Here is a 20005-nt window from a genome sequence, read left to right on the forward strand (position 1 = left end):
CTCATCCCGCCTTCTTACCCACAATATTCAAATCGAGAATTCCCCATCCCACTTTGTTGGGGACCCCTTACGAGAAAAAAATTCAATAAAAATTACTTTGTTGAACAAGAAAAAAAGCATTATGAGCACAAGAGATGTATCAATTTAATTTCGTTATAGAGGTAGCATCATCATCACACATCTTAATAATATATTTATATGAAAAATAAATTATATATATTCTAAACGAGGCGGGTTCGGGTCAGTCGGGGATTAGAATAACATTCATGCCCCTCCCTAAATACCATACCTGCAAAATTCCTAGAATCTGTCCCTACACCCGTTTTTTTTATCCTTCATATTGACCCATTAGGGTAAGACCCTTATTTGTTGTATAAAGTGACTTGGGGTTGAACTTAAAACCACTAGTCTGCAATTAAGGCCTTTTTCACTAAACTAGACATCATTGGTCGGTCCTTTAAATTTCAAAAGAGACATTTTATGCGTACCCAATTATTTTTTCTTCCCACCCAATAAATTAATGAAAATATCCATGGCAATTTTTTCTATGAGATATGGTTTTCACGAAACTTCGCTACTAATAGATCGAGTATGAAAAATAAAAATTGAGTTCGGGGATGGATTCAAAGAAATTTTCACGTAAGATGTTCATAGTAGGGCGGGGATGGTATTCTAATCATCAACTCAAACCCGTCCAGTTTGGTAAATACATACATATATATTATTTATATTCCACATATGAAAATATTGTTAAGTGTCTTTTAGTTGTGTCTCATGGCTCCCAATAAATTTTATATTCCACAAATTTTATAATATGTTACATCAAATAATACATATTTTATAATATGTTACATCAAATAATACATATAAAATAATATAAGTAAAAGACAAAACTTTTGTTTTGTTTGTTGCTCTAATCCAATAGTTCCAATTTTTTTTCTTGCTCATGCATTTTTTATTATTAGTATTGTTGTAACGAGGAGAGGCAAGGGAACTCCTTTTTCAATGAAGGTAGGGATGAGGAATCCCCAATTTCAATATTACACGGATATGAAGATGGAAATAGGGAAAGAAAAAAAATTAATGGGGATGGTAATGGTGTAAGTCCCAATAAACATATATATATATATATATATATATATAAACAACATAAAATACTAACCTATGAAGCAGCAGACATCCTAAATAAACCATAAGCAGAAGTATGGTTTTCCGCATTATTTAGGCCCCGTTTGAGATTGCTTTTTTTGGCCAAAAATATGCTTAACTTTAAAGTTAAGCAGTTTAAGGTGTTTGGTATGGTAAATAGAGCCCATATCGCTACCGATACCGTAAATTTAAATCGGTATGGTACGGTATGAGATTATGGTTTGCCATGACAATTAAAAAAGGAACAATTCAATAAGTGATGCAACACCAAAATAAGTGATGCCTAAGTTACAAATTCAAAGATTCAACATATTCAATATCCAAATCCTCATCAACATATTCAATATCCAAATCAACCAAATCAATATTTATCCACCAACAAATTTATCAAACCCAAATGGTTAAAACTCATGTCTTATGGCTTACAAACCAAAATAGTTAAAATTATGCCTTATGGCTTACAAAAATACAAACACAATCCAAACATAAATGACAAAAACATAAAATTTTACTATTCCCAAAATCTTGATACCGCTACCATACTATATTATATTGGTACGATACGGTAAATATCTCCCCATACCAAATGAAGCGGTATGAAATCACGAGATTATTTTAAAAGCACCTCCAAAATATCATTTCATTTTAGAAAATGACACATCCAACTCCACCACTTGACCACCATATTCACTACCTCCACAACCACTATCCGCCACCACAACCACCACATCCTCCTCCTCCACATCCTCCACCACCACCACCACCACCACCACCTCCACCATCATCTCCTTCATCACCTCCTCCACCTCCACCTTATCCTCCACCACCATCACCCACCACCACCACTATCACCACCTCGACCACCACCACCACCACCATGTTGCCACTTAACCACCACCACCGCTACCTCCACAACCGCCATCCTCACCATCACAACCACCAACTCCGCCTTCATCACCACCAACTCCACTTCATCACTACCACTACCACCACATGATTAGTGCATAACACTTTTAATATCATGTCTATTTTAGTCATTATTCACAGTTACAACAATTTTATATTAAAATTTACCAAACGGTTTTAACACTGCTTTTTTACTAACAGCATTTTAAAAATAGTGTTTACCAAACATAGTCTGCTTTACTTTACTAATTATTTTTAAAGCACAGTGAAACAACTTTTTTTAAAAGTGATAACAATCCAAACTAGGCCTTAGTATGCACCACTGCAATGGGATAACTTAAATAGTGCGGCTGCTAGTGAGGGGGCCCTACTTATTTATTGTGTCAATTAGGTTTCCCACCATTAAGGAAAAACTTAATACCAACACAAATAGGAACAATTCAAGCCCAATACTAAGAACCCACCATATAGTAGATATTGGGTCCACATATTATATAGTTATCAATCATATTATGTTTCCCATTAATATATCATGGACCAATGGATAGCACATAACTATGCACCACGAAAGATAATTAAGTTACAAGTTCTTAAAATAAGTTTCTTGTCAAATATGATCAACACATAGGACCAAGAAAAGGAGTATGCATATTAGTCACCCACATTCCAAAAGGCCACTGCTATGCAACCATACCAACATAAATTCAGGCATTAGGGGACTAACAATACATATTAGTATAATAAGTACGAACTCGTACTCACCAAGTAACCTGTATTAGGTCATTCGAGAGATTTCCTCATATGCAATATGTCTTACCATGAGTTGCTTGATTAATAAACATGACACCTATCCAAGTAGGTGATAATGATGGAGTTTTCATATAAATTTTGAGCATTTCAGAACTAAAACACATAGGTAATTGGAGTTGGCTTTTGACCATATTAAAATATGCTTATAAGCAAACACTTAAATCATAGAATTGTAAAACTGAAATAAAAACTCAATGAAACTTAGCATATAACACATTCAAACGACAATTAGGCAAATAGAATGCACAAGAAATATAGTAGTAGTCATGTCCCATAGCTCGTAAAACCTAGGTCATCACACCGACCCACTATCTACCTTTCTTTCTCTTCCCTCTCCTTCTGGTTTTTTACTTTAAAAAATGATTTTCAAATTTTTAAACATTTTTATAGTTTTTAAGTTCTAAATAAATTAACATTTTTATTTAAAGTCACATGATGTCTTTATATCATTGGATGTGTGGGCTCCACATATGTGTTACGTCAGCAATTCAACAAAAAAACTTAACGCAGACTAACGTTATGACTAAATTGATGTACATGGAGTTATGTTGCACTGATACTCTTATCGATACTTCGATACTCGTTTTAGATATGTCGATACTCGTATCGGATATGCCGATACTCCTACTATTTTCCGATAATGTTAATTTTAAAGGCCCAACCTCTCATTCTTGATAGAAGTTAGGTCTTCATTTCATTTGGGAGAGAATAACCAGAAAATAAGAAGAAATAGGAAGAAGGAATAAGAAGCTATCATATTTACCTATGATGACAATGATGAATGAAAGTTAGAGATTTGGAAAATGGCTTCTCAATGTTTTAATTTGTTTTGTGTTGCTTCCTTTAGTATTATTTATGATTTGAACAATCTCATGAAGACTTGTGTTTTGTTTATGGAGACTTGTATTTTGTGTTTAGTTTTATGTTTTCAACTTATGATGGATGCAATATTAATTTTTAAATATATGATACTTTAATCACCATATTAGTGTTGTACCCATATCCTAATTTCTGAAATTTCACTCTATCGGTGAATCGTATCGTATCAACGTATCCATGCAACATAGACATAGAGTAACCTTAAGGACAACCATGTCACCCAAAAAAAAAAAAAAAAAAAGACAAAAGGTTATAATTTTGCGAACATAATGGACCATTTTTGTGATGAAAAAGTTATTGTTTTGGGTAAATTTCATTTTACTACTCGGAAGTTTCCCGAAATTCAAACTTTGCTGCATGAAGTACTTTTCGTTTGTCTCATGCCTAAACTTCAATTTTACTACCACTTTCATACCTTTGCTAGTTTGATTGTCAAGTTTTCTATTAAATGATGACGTGGCATTCATAGGTCCACGTTGACCCACTGAATTTGTGCCACATGGACCACTAAACAATTAAAATTTTGTATTTGTATTATTTTATAAATAATTAAAATTAATAAAGTTAAAATTTTAAAATCAAATGTATAAAAATAAAATTATAAAAAGTAACACACACAAAACTAAAAACAAAAACAAGAACACTTCTCTCAGTGTCATGTCATGTATCACGTGAAAACAATGAGAAGAAACTGTTGCACACCCAATGCCTTCGAGTTTTCCAAGCCTACAATCTTCGTCGTCCTATCACGGCCACTAACGTCACAACCCTCAAATCGTTCCTCTCTTCCTTCTCTAAAAACTGCACCCCTCAATTGGCGAAAATCAAGCCCCAAAACTATAGCAGTTGCCAAAAATTTCAGAGCCCAGACCAGCCAACTCTAACCACCACTAATAACCACTTTACCACCAAAACACTTATTTCTCTTTCCTCTATCATTCTCCTCCAAGATTAGAATCGTAGCTTCGCCAACTTTCAAGACTCGACGCCGAAGAATTTCTGGGTTTTTCACCGTAACCGAGGGCTAGAGATAAGGCGGGGCATGTGTGAACCATGGCCACGTACATGGATGCAAGTGTGAGGACTTCCAATGAGTAGTGGCCATGCGAATGTGAGGATCTCCGATGGGTAGTAGCGATGACGATGACGAGTTGACGATGATGGATATTGGGATTCCAATTCAAATTCATAGGGAAATTCCAACTTTGATTGATCAGTGCTACCTTTAGTATCCTAGTCCAAATTATGCTATTATGGCCAAGCCGTTGTTGTGCCATAGATTTCGCATTTTTCGTCCTCCTAATCCAAATGTGGTTGGGGAAGATGGATGGGGTTAGAGTTTTCTGGGCTTGGTTTGAATGTTCTTGTTTTTAGTTTTAGTTTTTGTTACTTTTTCTAATGTTATTTTTTGTACATTTTATTTTAAAATTTTAACTTTATTAATTTATTCGTTCATAACAAATAATACGAATTTTTAATTGTTTCTTGGTCCAATTGGTGCAAATTCAGTGGTCAACACAGAACTATGAATGTCACGTTAATGGAAAACTTGAGAGGGAAACTAACAGAGATATGAAAGTGATAGTAAAATCGAGTATATGCATGAGACTGAGATGAAAAAAGCTTTGTATAGCAAAGTCTGAATTTCGGGAAACTTTCGAATAGTAAAGTAAAATTTACCCTATTCGTCACACGGTTGTTTAGCTGTTGCATAGTGACAATGCCAAATTTTTGTCTTTGTGAGAAATATAAAAGCAAATTACTTTGAAAAATCGTATAGTATTTAGATAATTTATATTTGGGGCAATGCAGCAAAGTTAACTTGACCATTAATTTTGATAATTTTTACATGGAGATGGAGCCCCACTTTTGAAACTGAAACCTAATTTGTGTTCGATAGTATCGATACTGCAACTTTTTAAACACACAATGTACCTAATTGAAATTATCTGAAAACTTGAGGATGTATATCGCAATTAGTCCGTAATTTGATAAACCAAACGTAGCCCCTAAACCTATCATATCATTTCCCAAAATTTAAAAGGAAAGCGCCTTAATCGAAATCCAAATTAATACAATTTATTAATTAATTACATATATACATATGTACTTCCCAATGGAATCGTCCTTACATGAAACCTAAAACCCTCTATTTTTTTCCCTCTTTCAAAACACCAAAACCCCCCTCTCCCCCCAAACCTCTTCTCATTCTTACTTTCGTTTTAAATTCTTCCTTTGATTTTAAATTTTTCGAAACTTTTCCTCGTTGTTGCTTCGCATAGATCTTTCATATATGGACAAGCATCAGGACGACCAAGATCGCATCGTCTCCACTGGTATCTGTTTGTTTTTGGGGAGAAATATGTGCTAATATTGTGCTGTTTTTTTTAAATTTAAATTTTTATGTGTGTGCCTGTGCAAAATCCATCTTTTTTTTTCTCTTCGTTTTTTTTGTTTTGCAATAAGAATTTGTGGGTTGCTGTTTTATTCCTAGCATTTATGTGAATTTTTGGTAATTCCCAGATTGTGTTTTTCTTTAATTTGATGAGAATTCTTTATTGGGTCATTGCCACATGTAGCTTAAAGCACTTAGTGCCGAATGCATTATGTTTCTGGTCACGCTCTTGGGGTTTCCCTGTGGTTTAGTTGAATCTTGATTCCCCAAACCCTAAAATATGGTTTTGTGTTTCTGGGTACTGTTATTGTGCCAAATGGCCAAGAGCGGATTATTAGGAACACAAGTCACTGGAATCTCCTTCTGTAATGAAATTGGTGACCCACCATTGTTCTCCATTATATGGGTGCCTGAAATTCATTTATGAAGAAATATGCTTTGGCCCCCCTAAAGAATTTTTTTTTTCAGTTTAATAATGCAACTGCTTTTGTATGAGTTATGGTTTTAAAGAACGCTGCAAGCAACTGACTGAAATAGAAAGCCCTCTTCATTGTCAACAGTTGGTGTATTATGTGTTTGATTTGAAAACATGACACATGTTCAGATCTTCAGCTCCTTCCTCTTGGCATGAGTTTTTTTGCACTCGATCAATATTGCTATCAATATTGCTAAGATGTAAATATTGCTTGCTCTTGTATACTTTTGGATTGATGAGCGAGTACAGCTACTTGACTAAGGAGAGAGTTAGCATTGGTGAGTAGAGGTACTTGAGAGAGGTTAGTGTTACAGTTGGAGGAGTGAAGCTATCTAAAAGAAAGGAGTGGTACCATTGGTGAGTGGAGTTGCCTAAGAGAGGTTAGGGGCAACCAATGACCCATTGGGGAGTGAAGTTCCCTAAAAGAGGATGTCAATCTCTGGAAGCATGTTGGCATACTAAAATCCAAATATCCCACATTGAGAAAGTTGAAGACCTTGAATAACTGGTATCTGAAATCTCTAGTACCCTTTCCTGACAAGCTGGTTTGGTAGGGGTAAGTTGCCCATGGGTTTGAACAATCTGCAATCTGTGTGATTGCGCTTCCATCCTCTGTGAGGGTGGAATGTTGGATGTGCGCAGGGGTAGACCTTTTTGTTAAATTATAATTTTTGTTTCTGTGGTATATACCTGCTGTTTCCAATTTTCTCCAACTTTCTCCAACATCTCTGCATATGTTGTTCGTCTGAGATACTAAATATCAATTCTGGATGCAGGAGAGAGACCTGTTAAGTCAGATATGGTGAAAGACCAGGTACTTGGTCGTGTATTCGTTAAGACTGTTGTCTCTGTTTACTTTTGAAGGCTTTGGTAACTGTGTTTCATTAATTTTGTAATTTATTTTCAGCCAGTTTCTTCCGAAGATGAAAGAATAGTTTCAGTGAATCCTTCTCCTGCTGCAGTCATCACAGGGCCTTCAAGTGATGCTACAGAACAACCCAAGTCTTCAGATGTTGGTGGAGAACGTAGCAACCCCCATCCGCTTAATTTGTATGCATCTCAAGAACAGAGCATTTCATATGGCGGTTAGTTTGTTGACCCTTTTCTGCTGTCATTGGTTTAGGAGGATTATGAAGGTCTAAATAGTGGTGGTTGATGTTAGAAGTCAGTCTGATTCCTGTAAAATCTCATTGTTCTAGCGTTTCCCTTGCAATTTAACCCATTGCAAATTGACCATTTTCCATGCATAACAATTTTTTTTTTTTGGAATTTCGTGAACTATGTTTGATGTTGACACATAAAATTCAGTGTGACAAGATATTGATGATGATAACAATGTTCAGCTACTCTTCACATTGTATATAATAAAAATCATAGGGGATCTTATTTTAAAGTTTGGACTGGTTTCAGGTTATGGCAGTAACACTGGTACTTGGGATGGATATTCTCAGTATCTTAATGCCGATGGAATGCATGTTGTATCACCAGTGAGTATAATCTTCACTAGTGAAATTCTTCAGATTTCCTTTTGAGTCAAACTTATTTTTGTTTTCTTTCTCTTGAATTTTTAGGTCATTTACAACGATAATCCATCTCTTCTGTTTCACTCTGGTTATGGCTTCAATCCTGAAATTGCATATGGACAATATTCACCAGTCGCTACACCTTTGCCTTCTGTAATGGTAGATGGCCAACTTTACTCCACGCAACAGGTCCCTTTCTCTCCATCTTATTACCCTCAGCCATCTCCTCCAAGTATGTCTCATATTTCTTCAGCTATTCCAGTTTCACCAACTGAGCTGATGACATCAGAAAGTAATAGCACTGACAACATGGCCTTTGGGCCAGGATCAGGTTACTTCGTAAATTTTAGATCATTTAGCGGAGGAGATCTGTCTGGACATCTTGGTTCTAGTGCCTTAGCATCTCCAGCAATTTATCCTCCACCAATGGGCATTCTTGGGTCATATGAACACAGTGTTGGGCAGGTTTGTTTTTATTTAATATTCACTATTTTCATTCCATGGTAAAGAGATGTTTCTAGACCGGAAGAATTGATACACCGTTAGTAGTATATTTTTGTTCAAACTTAACTAATGAACACAACTTTGGGCATAATTATGTAGTTCCAGCATAGGAGGCATGTTTATTTTTTATTTTTTATTTTTTTTATGATATATATTATAGTTATCATTCCCCATGCAATTACTATTGTTCTCTCCACTGTTATTGCCACACAACCCATGTGTTCTTGGCATCATTCAAGATTTCAGAGATAATGGCATTAATGCTATATGCACTTTTTTTCCTTTTCTTTTGGGGTGTGGGTGTTTGTAGTTATTTTTATCCCCAGGTATCCTGTGGGCGCTTCATAGATAGAAATGTGGGAGAGAGGTTGAAAAAGAAATGGGTGTTGTGGTAAGAAAAATAGATAACGAGTCACAGGTTCATTGTAATGATGTGTGGTTGTTTTCCTGGTTTTTGAGTAGAAACCCTGGCCAATATTTTATTTTTTTCTTGTGAAACTTTTTATAATAAATGTTTTTTTTTTCACCTAATATTATTTTCTTCATTTGAAATATCACAAGGGATGTGATTCAAACTTTTAGGGGTTTGGTAGCTTTAAATTAGTTACATAAGACACCAAACAAATCAAATCAGTTCTTGCTATTTTCTTTTTCTGGGCCTTTAAATTGATAGGCAAATAAAACATATCATGTTTCTTGTTCTTGAAAGGGCCTTGCCATACAAGATTTAGGTGACCGATGTTTCCTTAGTAAATATAAACTTACTACACTCATGCTGCTTGTAAGATAAGACCATATGCTGCCCATCCATGGGTAAACTTTTCTTGAATAGTTGAAATTCTAACCATACTTGAAGATTCATTCTTAAGGCTCATAACCTTTTGCTCTAAATGATCTCAATTTGGGTTTTACAATTAAAATCAAATGTGTGGACTCTGTTGATCATTTATATTTATGCTAATGTTTATGCATTCCCTCTATCATGTACAGATTTTTTTTTCTAAACCGTATCTTAGCTATGCCAGCTGGTCGTGTTTTATTTATGGGGATGACTAATAGATGACTGATTTAATTTCAGATTTCTCATCAACAGGGGCCAGCGCAGGGATTTGGATTGATGTCAAGTTCATATACTGGACGCTATCCTCATGGTAGTTCTTATCAAAGCTCTAACTTTGGTGATGCTTCTCTTTCTTATTCATTTGGTAATGACCGGAACCGACTAACTGTTGACAAGAGCAGAAGAAGAGAGAGGGACTGGGACTCAATTTGTGTTTTCAATAGTTCACATGATGGCTTCAATGACCGTAATCGAGGACCAAGGGCTTCAAAGCTGAAGGGAAAGAATGCTTCCGACCAGAGTTCATTTAGTGCTAAGAAAATGGGACTATCTGCTTCCGGAATTAACCTTGATTCATTTAACCGGCTGGATTTTATCACGGATTACGAGGATGCAAAGTTCTTTATCATTAAGTCTTTCAGTGAGGACAATGTTCATAAAAGTATTAAATACAGTGTTTGGGCCAGCACGCCCCATGGAAACAAGAAACTTGATGCTGCTTATCATGAGGCACAGAGGATAAAAGGCAGCTGCCCGGTCTTCTTATTCTTTTCGGTATGCTCCTTTTGTTAATTTCCTAATTGTTTGAGCAACTGGCCCGAGGTGTCCTTGTTGAAAGTTTAATTTTTTTTTTTGGTGGGTGGGGGGGTTTTGTGTTGGTACATAATTGATATCAGCACCACAAAGTATAAGGTAGAAAGATACTAATTGGGTATTGATCCCCATTTAGAGCCTGGTGATAAAAAAAATGTTTGATGTGGCAAGCATATTAGTGCTTCTCTCTTTGAGATTCATGGAGATGACCGCAGTTTCTTTTATATTTCATTCTTTGGACCTAATAACTGTATGGATTCATGGTCTCTGTGTTGTACTAGTCCTTATGGAATTAGTTCTGTAAATCTCTGTTCCCATCTCTTCCCGTTGAAACAGTAGGAGTTTTCATGCCAGCCCAAGAAATAAGCTGACTTTTAGGGCTTGTTTGATAGGAAGGGCTAGACTAGACTTGCAAAATGCCTATATTTCATGTGCATTCAAGGCATAATATTGATATGTTGCCTAACTTGGAGGAAGAATGGGGACTATCTATAAGAGGTTGATGACTAAAACTTGTCCCCCCTAATCCCCTTGAAAATGGTGGGATTATGAGGGATAAGTTTTAGTCATCAACCTCTTATGAATAGTCCTCCTTCATACTCCAAGTTAGACAACAATGTTCATATTATGCGTTGATTGCGCACATAAAGTGTAGGCATTTTGCTAGTCTAGTCTAGTCCTCCCTAACGAAAGAGGCCTTATGTTCTTTTTTTTTGAAACTATAGGTACTTACAAGTAACTTGTTGCCTGTGCTTAAACTATTTTATATTCGCCCTTTAGTTATGTCAGTCCTCTTAGAGTTTGTTGGTTACAACAGGTTAATGCTAGTGGACAGTTTTGCGGGGTAGCCGAAATGGTTGGATCTGTAGATTTTGAGAAGGATGCTGATTACTGGCAGCAAGATAGGTGGAGTGGGCAATTTCCCGTTCAGTGGCATATTATTAAGGATGTTCCTAACATTCGGTTTCGTCACATTCTACTTGAAAATAATGATAATAAGCCTGTCACTCACAGCCGAGATTGTCAGGAGGTAGTATATCTCTCTCCATCTCTTTGACTTTCATTTAGAAACAAAAACTCTATTTTTGTTTAGAACTTAGATTTGGTTTTAATACCTTGACATTTATTATATGGTTTCTGTTTCCACTTCGACCCTAGAGAAAGCCATTTCTTGGTTGATGTTTTTCATTATATTGGAATTTGTTTACTCAATGAAATTTCAGATGATCATATATTAATATTTGATAGGCTTGATTGATTGCCTTGGGCTTTCAAAGTTTCACAGTTGTGAATATATGGGTTTTTAAAATTTCACTTTTAGTGTGAAAACACAATATATTGAAGATGTAGTATGCTAGTAGGATTATGTCATGCATACTAACTAATGAAGATTTCAGTTGTGGGTGGGTGATTTGGTAAGCTAGTAGGATTATTTTCTTTTTTGTAAAAAAATTTTGCATGCATTTTTTGTAGAATTCAAAGTCACATGTTTGAATAATGTCAGGATTATAAGTCATTTATGATAGTCAATTTACCATTGTTTCGGTGTCATGGTTTGTCGTCACAAAAAGTTTGATCTTGTTTCCAGAAAAAAAAAGATTGCTCTTATGCAACACAACCCTTGCTGCGTGATGTTTGACCAAATCAAAATTTGTTTACGGTCTCATATGTGCAGGTCATTCTGAAAGTATGATGTATTGCAGGCATTATCATGCATTATATATGGCCTTTTGCTGGAAAATTTCATGCTTTTCATGATAGCATTATTTTAGGAGCTACCCTGTCCTCCCAATCCCCCTTCAAGTGGGGTGTATCATGTTGGGTATGCACCTGGGTGCATACCCAGTTGAGGATTGTCAACCTAAACCATCTGACTAGATAAAAACAGAGTTATAATTTAGGTTCAAACCCCAAAACCTAGAAATGAAAAAGAAGTATCTTTCACAAATTCAGAATTAACTAGAGTGGTTAAAAAAAATCATTTTACACATATCAATGCATGTAACTCGGCTAAAGAATAAACACGCCAAGTTTGAAGTGGAGTTGGAAAGGCTTATCTAGTGGTAATGAGCACTCTTAATTTATGCATCTTCATTTTAAAAAATGGCTTTCCAAAGTGTTTCTTTTTGTAGGTAGGCTGGAAGTTCTGGGTTTTTGCCTAGTCTAAGGTTTATCTAGTATGAAGTGATTGAAACGATAATCTCAGTCCTGACATCAGTCACAATTTTTTTTTTTATAGTACACATTTCTTACATAATGCATTCAATCTGTTTCCTTTTACCTCCTTGTCTACATTTGGCTTGTCTGCTGATTTAGAGTTTACATCTGCCTGACATTTTCTTTCTTGATGGTGAAATATTGTTAGGTGAATCTGAAACAGGGTATTGAGCTGTTGAAAATTTTCAGCGATTATGATGCACGGACATCTATTATAGATGATTTTGAATTTTATGATGAGCGGGAAAAATCCTTGAAGGAAAGGAAAGTTAGACAACAAGCTTGTTCGACTACAGATGGTTCTGATTCACTTGCTGTTGATTCTGTTAAGGAAATCTCTAATAGTTTTGATGAAGCCCTGAAGTTGAAAGGAAATAGTAGTGAAGAAGTCTCAGGAACTGAGCTTAACATTAGCTCAAAAACAGATGCTTCAGCTATATTTGAACATGATTCTGTAGACCAAATATCCGATAGCTTATCTCAAGTATTGCAGTTGGAAAAGGGTGATAAAGAAATAGTAGGACAATCTGAAAGAAGTGGTGGACACCACAGCGAGTCTGTTGACAAGAAGGCGGCAACAGTTGTATCAACTGGAAGTGCCTAGGCATTTTAGATGCATGTGGTGACAGCACTCTACTGTACCATTGTGATTTTATGAATTGCTCACTGACTGACGAAGTTTGAGGTGGTAATTTGGTCATCTCGAGCAGTCAGGCCTCCAAGCTGACTCCGTAATTTTCCCTTTTCTTTTGTATTTTTTTTTCATGGTAAATCGTTGAGAGTCATTAGGTGGTGCTACTCCAGGCATGCTGGGCAGGAAGGCTGTTTGGTGACACCCATTTTGTATTGAAGTTTTTTTTTTTCTTTCTGTTTTTTCTTTTTCATTGTTTTGCTTCAGGGTAGATGGTTTTTGGCGATGTGGAAGTAGTTGGATGAATGCAGGTTGTGGTGGGGTGTCTGTATACTATGTCTGATGCCTTAGTAGTTGTAATTTTAGAGTTGTTTACTGGTTTTCTATTGGCGGCTGGGTAATAGAAGAATTTGTGATGTTACCCATTTGGGAGGTAGATCAATAAGGAAATCAAGAAAAATGCAATATTACACAAGATTTTCTCTCCCCTTTTTAATCTCTCTCATCTCTGTTTATATGATTAAATTTAGATTATGTATAAATAGTTAGGCTGCAAAAAATTAAAAAAAAGGAGTGTGTTCCAGGAATTAATACCAGAATTGCAAGCTAATCTAAACAGGTAAGCAATTAATGCATTTAAAGATTGTCTTAGTCGATCATAAAACCACAACCAACCAACAAGTTTTTTCTACTAGCCACGTGGCAAGAATCAAGATGACTATTTGTGATCGATTTGAACGACATCTTTAACGGCTGCCGCCAATGTAGGTAATGCCCAGAATGATCCACCGATGATCGATCACTTGCTCACTCTTGTTCATCATCATCAGCATCAGCATCGTCAGAAAAAGGAAAGCAAACGGGAAGCTCGGGTTTCCTGCTCAAGGGGAGCAATGACATGTGTCTCTGGTGCTCTCTCTCTCTCTCTCTCTACAGCTAAGCCTCTACCAACCAACTACGTACCAAGGAAGGAGGTGCATTTATTTACGATTGCAACCGCTTTCTACTCCTACTCCACCAGTTTCATTTCAATTGTCTCTCCAGGTTCCAAAATTGTGATTCAACTTAATATTCCCTGTTAATAATTTTGACAAGAAAATTAAAAACAAGTCTTCATCGATTAAGCTGTGAATGCATATATAATTTCTCTGTGTTAAGAGTTCCTTATTGTAAGAAAAGTGCACACATTCTTCTTAGGGCTACTCAATAATGTATTTCAATGGTTGAAACCGTCTATATTTTAAGTTATACTAGCAATCATCCAGATCCGAAGTGTTACGGTCATATAAAATCTATAACAACTAAAAATTGTTTGAAAAACTGAAAAGAAAATGTGGCTAATAAAATGGTTAAATAATTACCGATTTAGATTATTTTTTTGTATGAATAATTCTTGAAAGAGAACTTGAAACTAAACGGTTTACAACACATAAATAAGATGTTTGTCTTTTCGTTTTTTTGGTGTGCATTAGCCTAAAACTTGAGAATTAAAACCAAAAAGATCAAATTGTGATTTTTGTCTTTGGTTGAGTAGTTTCGATTATTGTGACTTAATATTTTGTTGCAATTCAAGGATAATGGCTTTATATTTCGTCGCACTTGACTCGTGGGTGGCATATGTGATGATAAATCCAACTTTTTGGAGGTGTAAAGCACCTCTCACATGTGCCACTCAATTACTAATTTCATAAAGATAAATTGATGGAATTAAACCATATTGTCTTTAAATTATAGGAGTTTGAAACTATATGTCACCCATAAACTACAGGACCAAAATCATAATTTAAGAAAAAGTTAAAACCTAACCACTTAGAGCATCTACAATGGGGTTTCTAAACCACCTCCTTAGATAAATTTTAAGGAGAAATTGTAAAAATACAACTCCAACCATGCTCCTATCCACCTCCTAAAATAGGGAGACCTTTAAGAGTTTCTAAATATGAGAAGAGAGAAAAGACTCATAATGGCTCTCTATAATTTAATGCTGCTTTGTTACTTAGGCGTTAGTAAAAAGGTTTATATTTCGCCGCACTTGACTCGTGGGTGGCATATGTGATGATAAATCCAACTTTTTGGAGGTGTAAAGCACCTCACATGTGCCACTCAATTACTAATTTCATAAAGATAAATTGATGGAATTAAACCATATTGTCTTTAAATTATAACAATTTGAAACTATATGGACTAAAGTAGAAGCTCACCCATAAACTACAGGACCAAAATCATAATTTAAGAAAAATTTGAAACTATATGGACTAAAGTAGAAGCTCACCCATAAACTACAGGACCAAAATCATAATTTAAGAAAAAGGTAAAACCTAACCACTTAGAGCATCTACAATGGACTTTCTAAACCACCTCGATCCTTAGATAAATTTTAGGGATGAATTGTAAAAATATAACTCCAACCATGCTCCCTATCCACCTCCTAAAATAGGGAGACCTTTAGGAGCTCCTAAATCTGAGAAGAGAGAAATGACTCATAGCGGCTCCCTATAATTTAATGATGCTTTGTTATGTGTGCGTTAGTAAAAAAGAAGCATCTCGACTCGAGATGAGTCGGGGTTCAGGAAGTCTTATGCAAAAATGTTTTTCGATTGAAGGATATTGCAAGGTAAAAAGACTGAAAAAGAAGAGGACTTGGAAGTTGGAGAGGGCATCTTAAATTCATCATATTGATTTCCAAAGAAAAACAAGTCGTGCCAGAAATTAAGGATCATTAGTCAATCTTCCTATTGGAATGGAAATGCAACGCAATTTTTGAATGTTGTATTGCTGCAGCAGCATGCGCACTTTGACCTGACCTGGCCTAATTATGCGAGTGTACCAACCACCGTCAGCTTGTAGTATATACATATATGATGGTGACACATATTTTAATTACCTCCAAAATGGTTATATTTCGTACAAATTATTCATTTGTTGAATTTTGATATCTAAAAGCAATGACTTTTAACAACTTGTAAACAGTTAGTTATTGTATATAATATCTTGCCGATCGATCGTGAACATGATGGAGAAGGCACTAGGAAGCTGCGTTGTTAACAATATGTTTATTATTAATTCTTAATTTATCCATTATACAAGCTTTAGCCCTGATTAAACACGTACAGTGGACATGAAGAACAAATACAACAATAACCAAGAAAAAGAAAAGGATCCCAAAAAAATAAGAACCAAAGCCTTGTTGGATTGTTTTATGTATACATCTGCAACTTAGCTAGATAATTAAATAGACATGGAAGGAAGGAAGGTAGGCAGCCAGCCCTTTCAAGTGAAGTTAAGCAGACTTTTTGTGAGGAAAAAGGCGGACGGGGAGGCCCTTGGCCGGCATGGGGAGAGGGTCAACGACGATCTTCTCATCTGGAAGAATCTTCTCCCACTTGAACCTCTTGACCAAGTTGTGGATGAACACTAGAATTTCCAGGCGGGCATACTCTTTGCCTGGGCACATCCTGGGGCCACCTCCAAAGGGCACAAAGGTGTAGGGTGCTGGCCCATTTCCTTCGAATCTTGTTGGGTCGAATTTAAATGGTTCCGGGAAGTAATCTGCGTTCTTGTGTGTTGAGTTTGCGCTCCAATATAACTGCACAACCATCATGTTCATGTTCATGTCATTAATCATTCATTAATTAAGTCAATTAAACATTATTAATACAAACAATTAAGTTAATATGATATGATAGAATGCGTACCTTCCAGCCCTTTGGAATGGTGAAACCATTGAAGACAAAGTCAGCCAAGGCTTCCCTGAAAGCTCCTTGAAGAGGTGGTGCCAATCTCAGCACTTCTTGGGCTACGTTCCATGAGTATTTCATCTTCTGTAGGTCATCCCAGTTCAACAACTCCCCTGGGGCTTTGCAACTCAGGATCTCCATTTGCTCTGTTAATCATTTCAAATTAATTACATAACATTGTTAGTTAAAAATTAATTAATTTAAATAAACCCCCAAATTGAAAAAGGTTAAATATGTAATTGCAAGAGAAGCAGGTAGGCAGCTGATCTTATTTGACTATTTATATAAAAATCTCTTTTGCCGACCGAAGGAAGGCTACAACTTACAAGGAAGATAATATATTATATATATATATATATATATATATGGTGATGGGTTTGGTTTATGTTTATGTTTATGTTTATCCAGGGCGGCCAAAGATGATTAATTAATTGACTCACATCGAAATATCTATTGGTCGACTATTAGTGTGTGTGTGTGTGTGTGTGAGAGAGAGAGAGAGAGAGAGCAGTTCCCACTTCATTAATTGATCACAGTAAAAATGAAAGCTTAGATCTGCAAAGGTCATTAGGCCTTAAGATTTGGTAGAAAGAGCATCATAAATTATTTCGAGTTTTAATTACTATATGGAAAGAAGTAATTGGAAATTAATGAAAGAAAATGATTGACATATATGATACGTACCCTTGTAGACCTCATCGTAAATGTGAGGAAGCTCAGCAAGATACTTGACAATGAAAGTGCAGGTAGCGCTGGCCGTGTCATGCCCACCAATCAACAACCCCAAAATCTTATCGGCAATATCGTGTTCCTTCATGTGACTTCCATGCTCATCGCACAACAACAACATATGTGACAATATGTCTTGTGTTGGGGACGCCTTGCCCTCAGCCAGATCAACCTTCCTCTGCTTGATGATCTTTGTCAGCTCCTCTCTGATGAAGTTGGACGCCTTGATGGCTTTGTAGAACGGAGTTCCGGGGAAGTCCAGAGGCATCGATATGATCCCGGAGGCCAACAGGGCGAATGGATCTCCTAGCCTTGCTATCTCCGTTGCGTCCTCAAGGCTAACAAACAACCGTGCAGCAAGCCAAAAGGTGTAGCTGTTGAAACACACATCATCAATTACACATACAGTAATTAAAATCAATGTAGACCCGCTCTATTACTTACTAATACTATAATCATTCATTCTTGACATGTAATGTTATCAGACTGGTGATTTTAATCACATTATTAATCTATATTCTCGGTTAATATCTATCAGTGATCTAAATTGCTAATTTATAAAGAAAGAAAAAAAAGTAACATGCATGTCATATTGTTAAATAAAATACTCACTTCTTGGCAAGGGGGAAGACTTCAACTTCCTTCCTGTTTTCCCAACCATCAGCAAAGTGCCTCTGGGCAACAGTGTCCATGATCCCGATGTATCGTTGGAGAGCCTCAGGCTTCATGAAGTTGGGGAGCATCTTTCTCATCTTCTTGGCCTCCTCTTTGGCGGAAGTCTCTTGGGAAGAAGGGAAGACCTTGTTGACAGAGCTAGGCCACCATGCAGTGACAAGCTTGTTTTCATTGGAAAACAAGAACTTGTTGCAGGCAGCACCGCAGAAGATGGCAGCCTTCTCGCCGAAGATGGAGGTCTTGAAGACGTCAGATGAGTACTTGGTCATGCGGTCAAAGATGAACTTCTCAGGGTGCCCTTTCCATCCCGAGGCCAAGAACTCATAGCTCTCACCAATCACAGGGTAGCCAACTTTGCCAGGCGGGAGGTTGTTTCCGGTGAACTGAGCTCTGTGGCGGTAGAAGAGCGCAAAGAGAGAAAAAGAGATGAAGGAGACAAAACCCAAGAGGAGGGTGAGATAGAAATGCTCCATGATTAATTAAACTGTTGTGATCAGTGTTTGATGAAGAGTGAGAAAGGAGCTTTGTGTTTTGTGTGGGATGAGTGAGGAACGTGCCTTTGAGTCTGTTTGAATGGTTTGAAGGAAGTGGATGTGATATGAGTCGTTTTTATAGGCGCTTTGTTTGTCATGTGTGAGTGGAGGCTTTCCCTTTGGGGGGTTGGGTGACTTTTGGGAGAAGAGGGTGGCAATATCAAAGTCAAATTAAGCTCGCTCTCACTTTTGTTGAATTTGGTTTGGGTGAGCTAGGCAGCATGAAAGTGAAGTCATACTGGCCATTATTATTATTTGTTTTTATTTTTCATGTCTCAACAAGTCCATTCCCAAATCCCAATTGCACATCCAAGGCGTGTCCAATCAAATTTTACAAATTTAATATGTCAACTTGTTGTTTCATTTTTTACACAAAACAAGTAGGAGAATCAATGTAAAATATTACAGGCTTTGTTGTTTCCCTGCACAACCTTTTACTTGTTTTTTTAAGTACAATTCATAGTTTAAACTACATAAGAGGGGTTTTCTCATACATACACAGAACCGAAATGTCATAGAATTTTAAATTTAAGACCTTTAGTCTACTACGAGTCAATACATTTTTTCATTAAGTTAGACTCGTTGGCTACTTTTTCTTTTTAAATTTATGATGAAAGTGCAGCCATGCTCTTTGATTTTGGGTGTATACATATGTAGACTAATAATTGGTCATTTTTCTGGGTCGACTATTAAATAAGTACTTGTAAATAAAAACCGTTTTTCTTTCGATCAGAGTTTCGTGTTATAGGATTAAATAATGATTGCATTTTAGGGAAGGTACTCGGAAAAAGGATGAAAATGCTTTATATTTAACACTCATACAAGTCGTGTTACCAGGTCAAACAAAGCAGCAGATATGAAACATTAAGAAAATAATTGAACGAGATATTGGTTGAATCCTGACTTCTTCCTTCCTAATACCTGTTGCTGTATCTGTAGACTGTATGTATGTATTTACATAGGACAATTGTTTACAGACTGCACTCCGTCCATGTCGCCAGTCGTGTCGTGACACTTGTCCACCAACTTTTGCGGACGGCATCTTTGAGAAACCCTTTTAAATATGCATAGCGATAAAAAGAAAAAGAATAGGATTAATATTATTATTAAGAGATCATTACAAAAGTTTCATCCTAAATCTTGATCGCTAAACTTTAATCTCCCAGATTAAGGGTTTATATTCATGTA

At 36.3% G+C, this 20005-nt stretch overlaps 2 protein-coding genes across 7 annotated transcripts; one reads left to right on the plus strand and one right to left on the minus strand.

Moving 5' to 3' along the window:
- Positions 1–5868: 5868 nt before the first annotated feature.
- LOC103324342 (YTH domain-containing protein ECT4-like) lies at positions 5869–13618 on the plus strand. 6 transcript variants are annotated; one of them, XM_016792064.2, is made up of 9 exons: positions 5869–6080; positions 7391–7428; positions 7522–7699; positions 8025–8101; positions 8186–8369; positions 8463–8602; positions 9720–10256; positions 11113–11325; positions 12661–13618. In XM_016792064.2, exons 1-9 carry the CDS (start codon positions 6038–6040, stop codon positions 13114–13116), a joined length of 1866 nt encoding a protein of 621 aa, XP_016647550.2. In that variant the 5' UTR covers positions 5869–6037; the 3' UTR covers positions 13117–13618. The 6 variants fall into 6 exon arrangements, with proteins under 6 accessions (XP_016647550.2, XP_088901743.1, XP_088901742.1 ...); XM_089045617.1 differs by having other exon boundaries at positions 9735–10256; XM_089045616.1 differs by having other exon boundaries at positions 8469–8602.
- Positions 13619–16177: 2559 nt separating this feature from the next.
- On the minus strand, positions 16178–18878 carry LOC103324310 (beta-amyrin 28-monooxygenase-like). Its single transcript, XM_008226350.3, has 4 exons — positions 18222–18878; positions 17565–17983; positions 16839–17026; positions 16178–16729 (listed from the first exon to the last, which is right to left on the minus strand). Exons 1-4 carry the CDS (start codon positions 18755–18757, stop codon positions 16424–16426), a joined length of 1449 nt encoding a protein of 482 aa, XP_008224572.1. The 5' UTR covers positions 18758–18878; the 3' UTR covers positions 16178–16423.
- Positions 18879–20005: the final 1127 nt, after the last annotated feature.

This window comes from Prunus mume, linkage group LG2, assembly GCF_029339155.1.
Source record: "Prunus mume cultivar Tortuosa linkage group LG2, ASM2933915v1, whole genome shotgun sequence".
In the NCBI taxonomy this organism is placed as follows: domain Eukaryota; kingdom Viridiplantae; phylum Streptophyta; class Magnoliopsida; order Rosales; family Rosaceae; genus Prunus; species Prunus mume.

What these genes read in the sequence shown, in the direction of transcription:
- LOC103324342 (XM_016792061.2), top strand. Translation starts at nt 6,038, where the DNA reads ATGGACAAGCATCAGGACGACCAAGATCGCATCGTCTCCACTG. An exon ending in CGGTCTTCTTATTCTTTTCG is followed by an intron (nt 10,257 to 11,112) that starts GTATGCTCCTTT and finishes TGGTTACAACAG; the next exon opens with GTTAATGCTAGTGGACAGTT. An exon ending in ACAGCCGAGATTGTCAGGAG is followed by an intron (nt 11,326 to 12,660) that starts GTAGTATATCTC and finishes AAATATTGTTAG; the next exon opens with GTGAATCTGAAACAGGGTAT.
- LOC103324310 (XM_008226350.3), bottom strand. Translation starts at nt 18,757, where the DNA reads ATGGAGCATTTCTATCTCACCCTCCTCTTGGGTTTTGTCTCCTTCATC. An exon ending in GTCTTCCCCCTTGCCAAGAA is followed by an intron (nt 17,984 to 18,221) that starts GTGAGTATTTTA and finishes GTGTTTCAACAG; the next exon opens with CTACACCTTTTGGCTTGCTG. An exon ending in CCATTCCAAAGGGCTGGAAG is followed by an intron (nt 16,730 to 16,838) that starts GTACGCATTCTA and finishes ATGGTTGTGCAG; the next exon opens with TTATATTGGAGCGCAAACTC.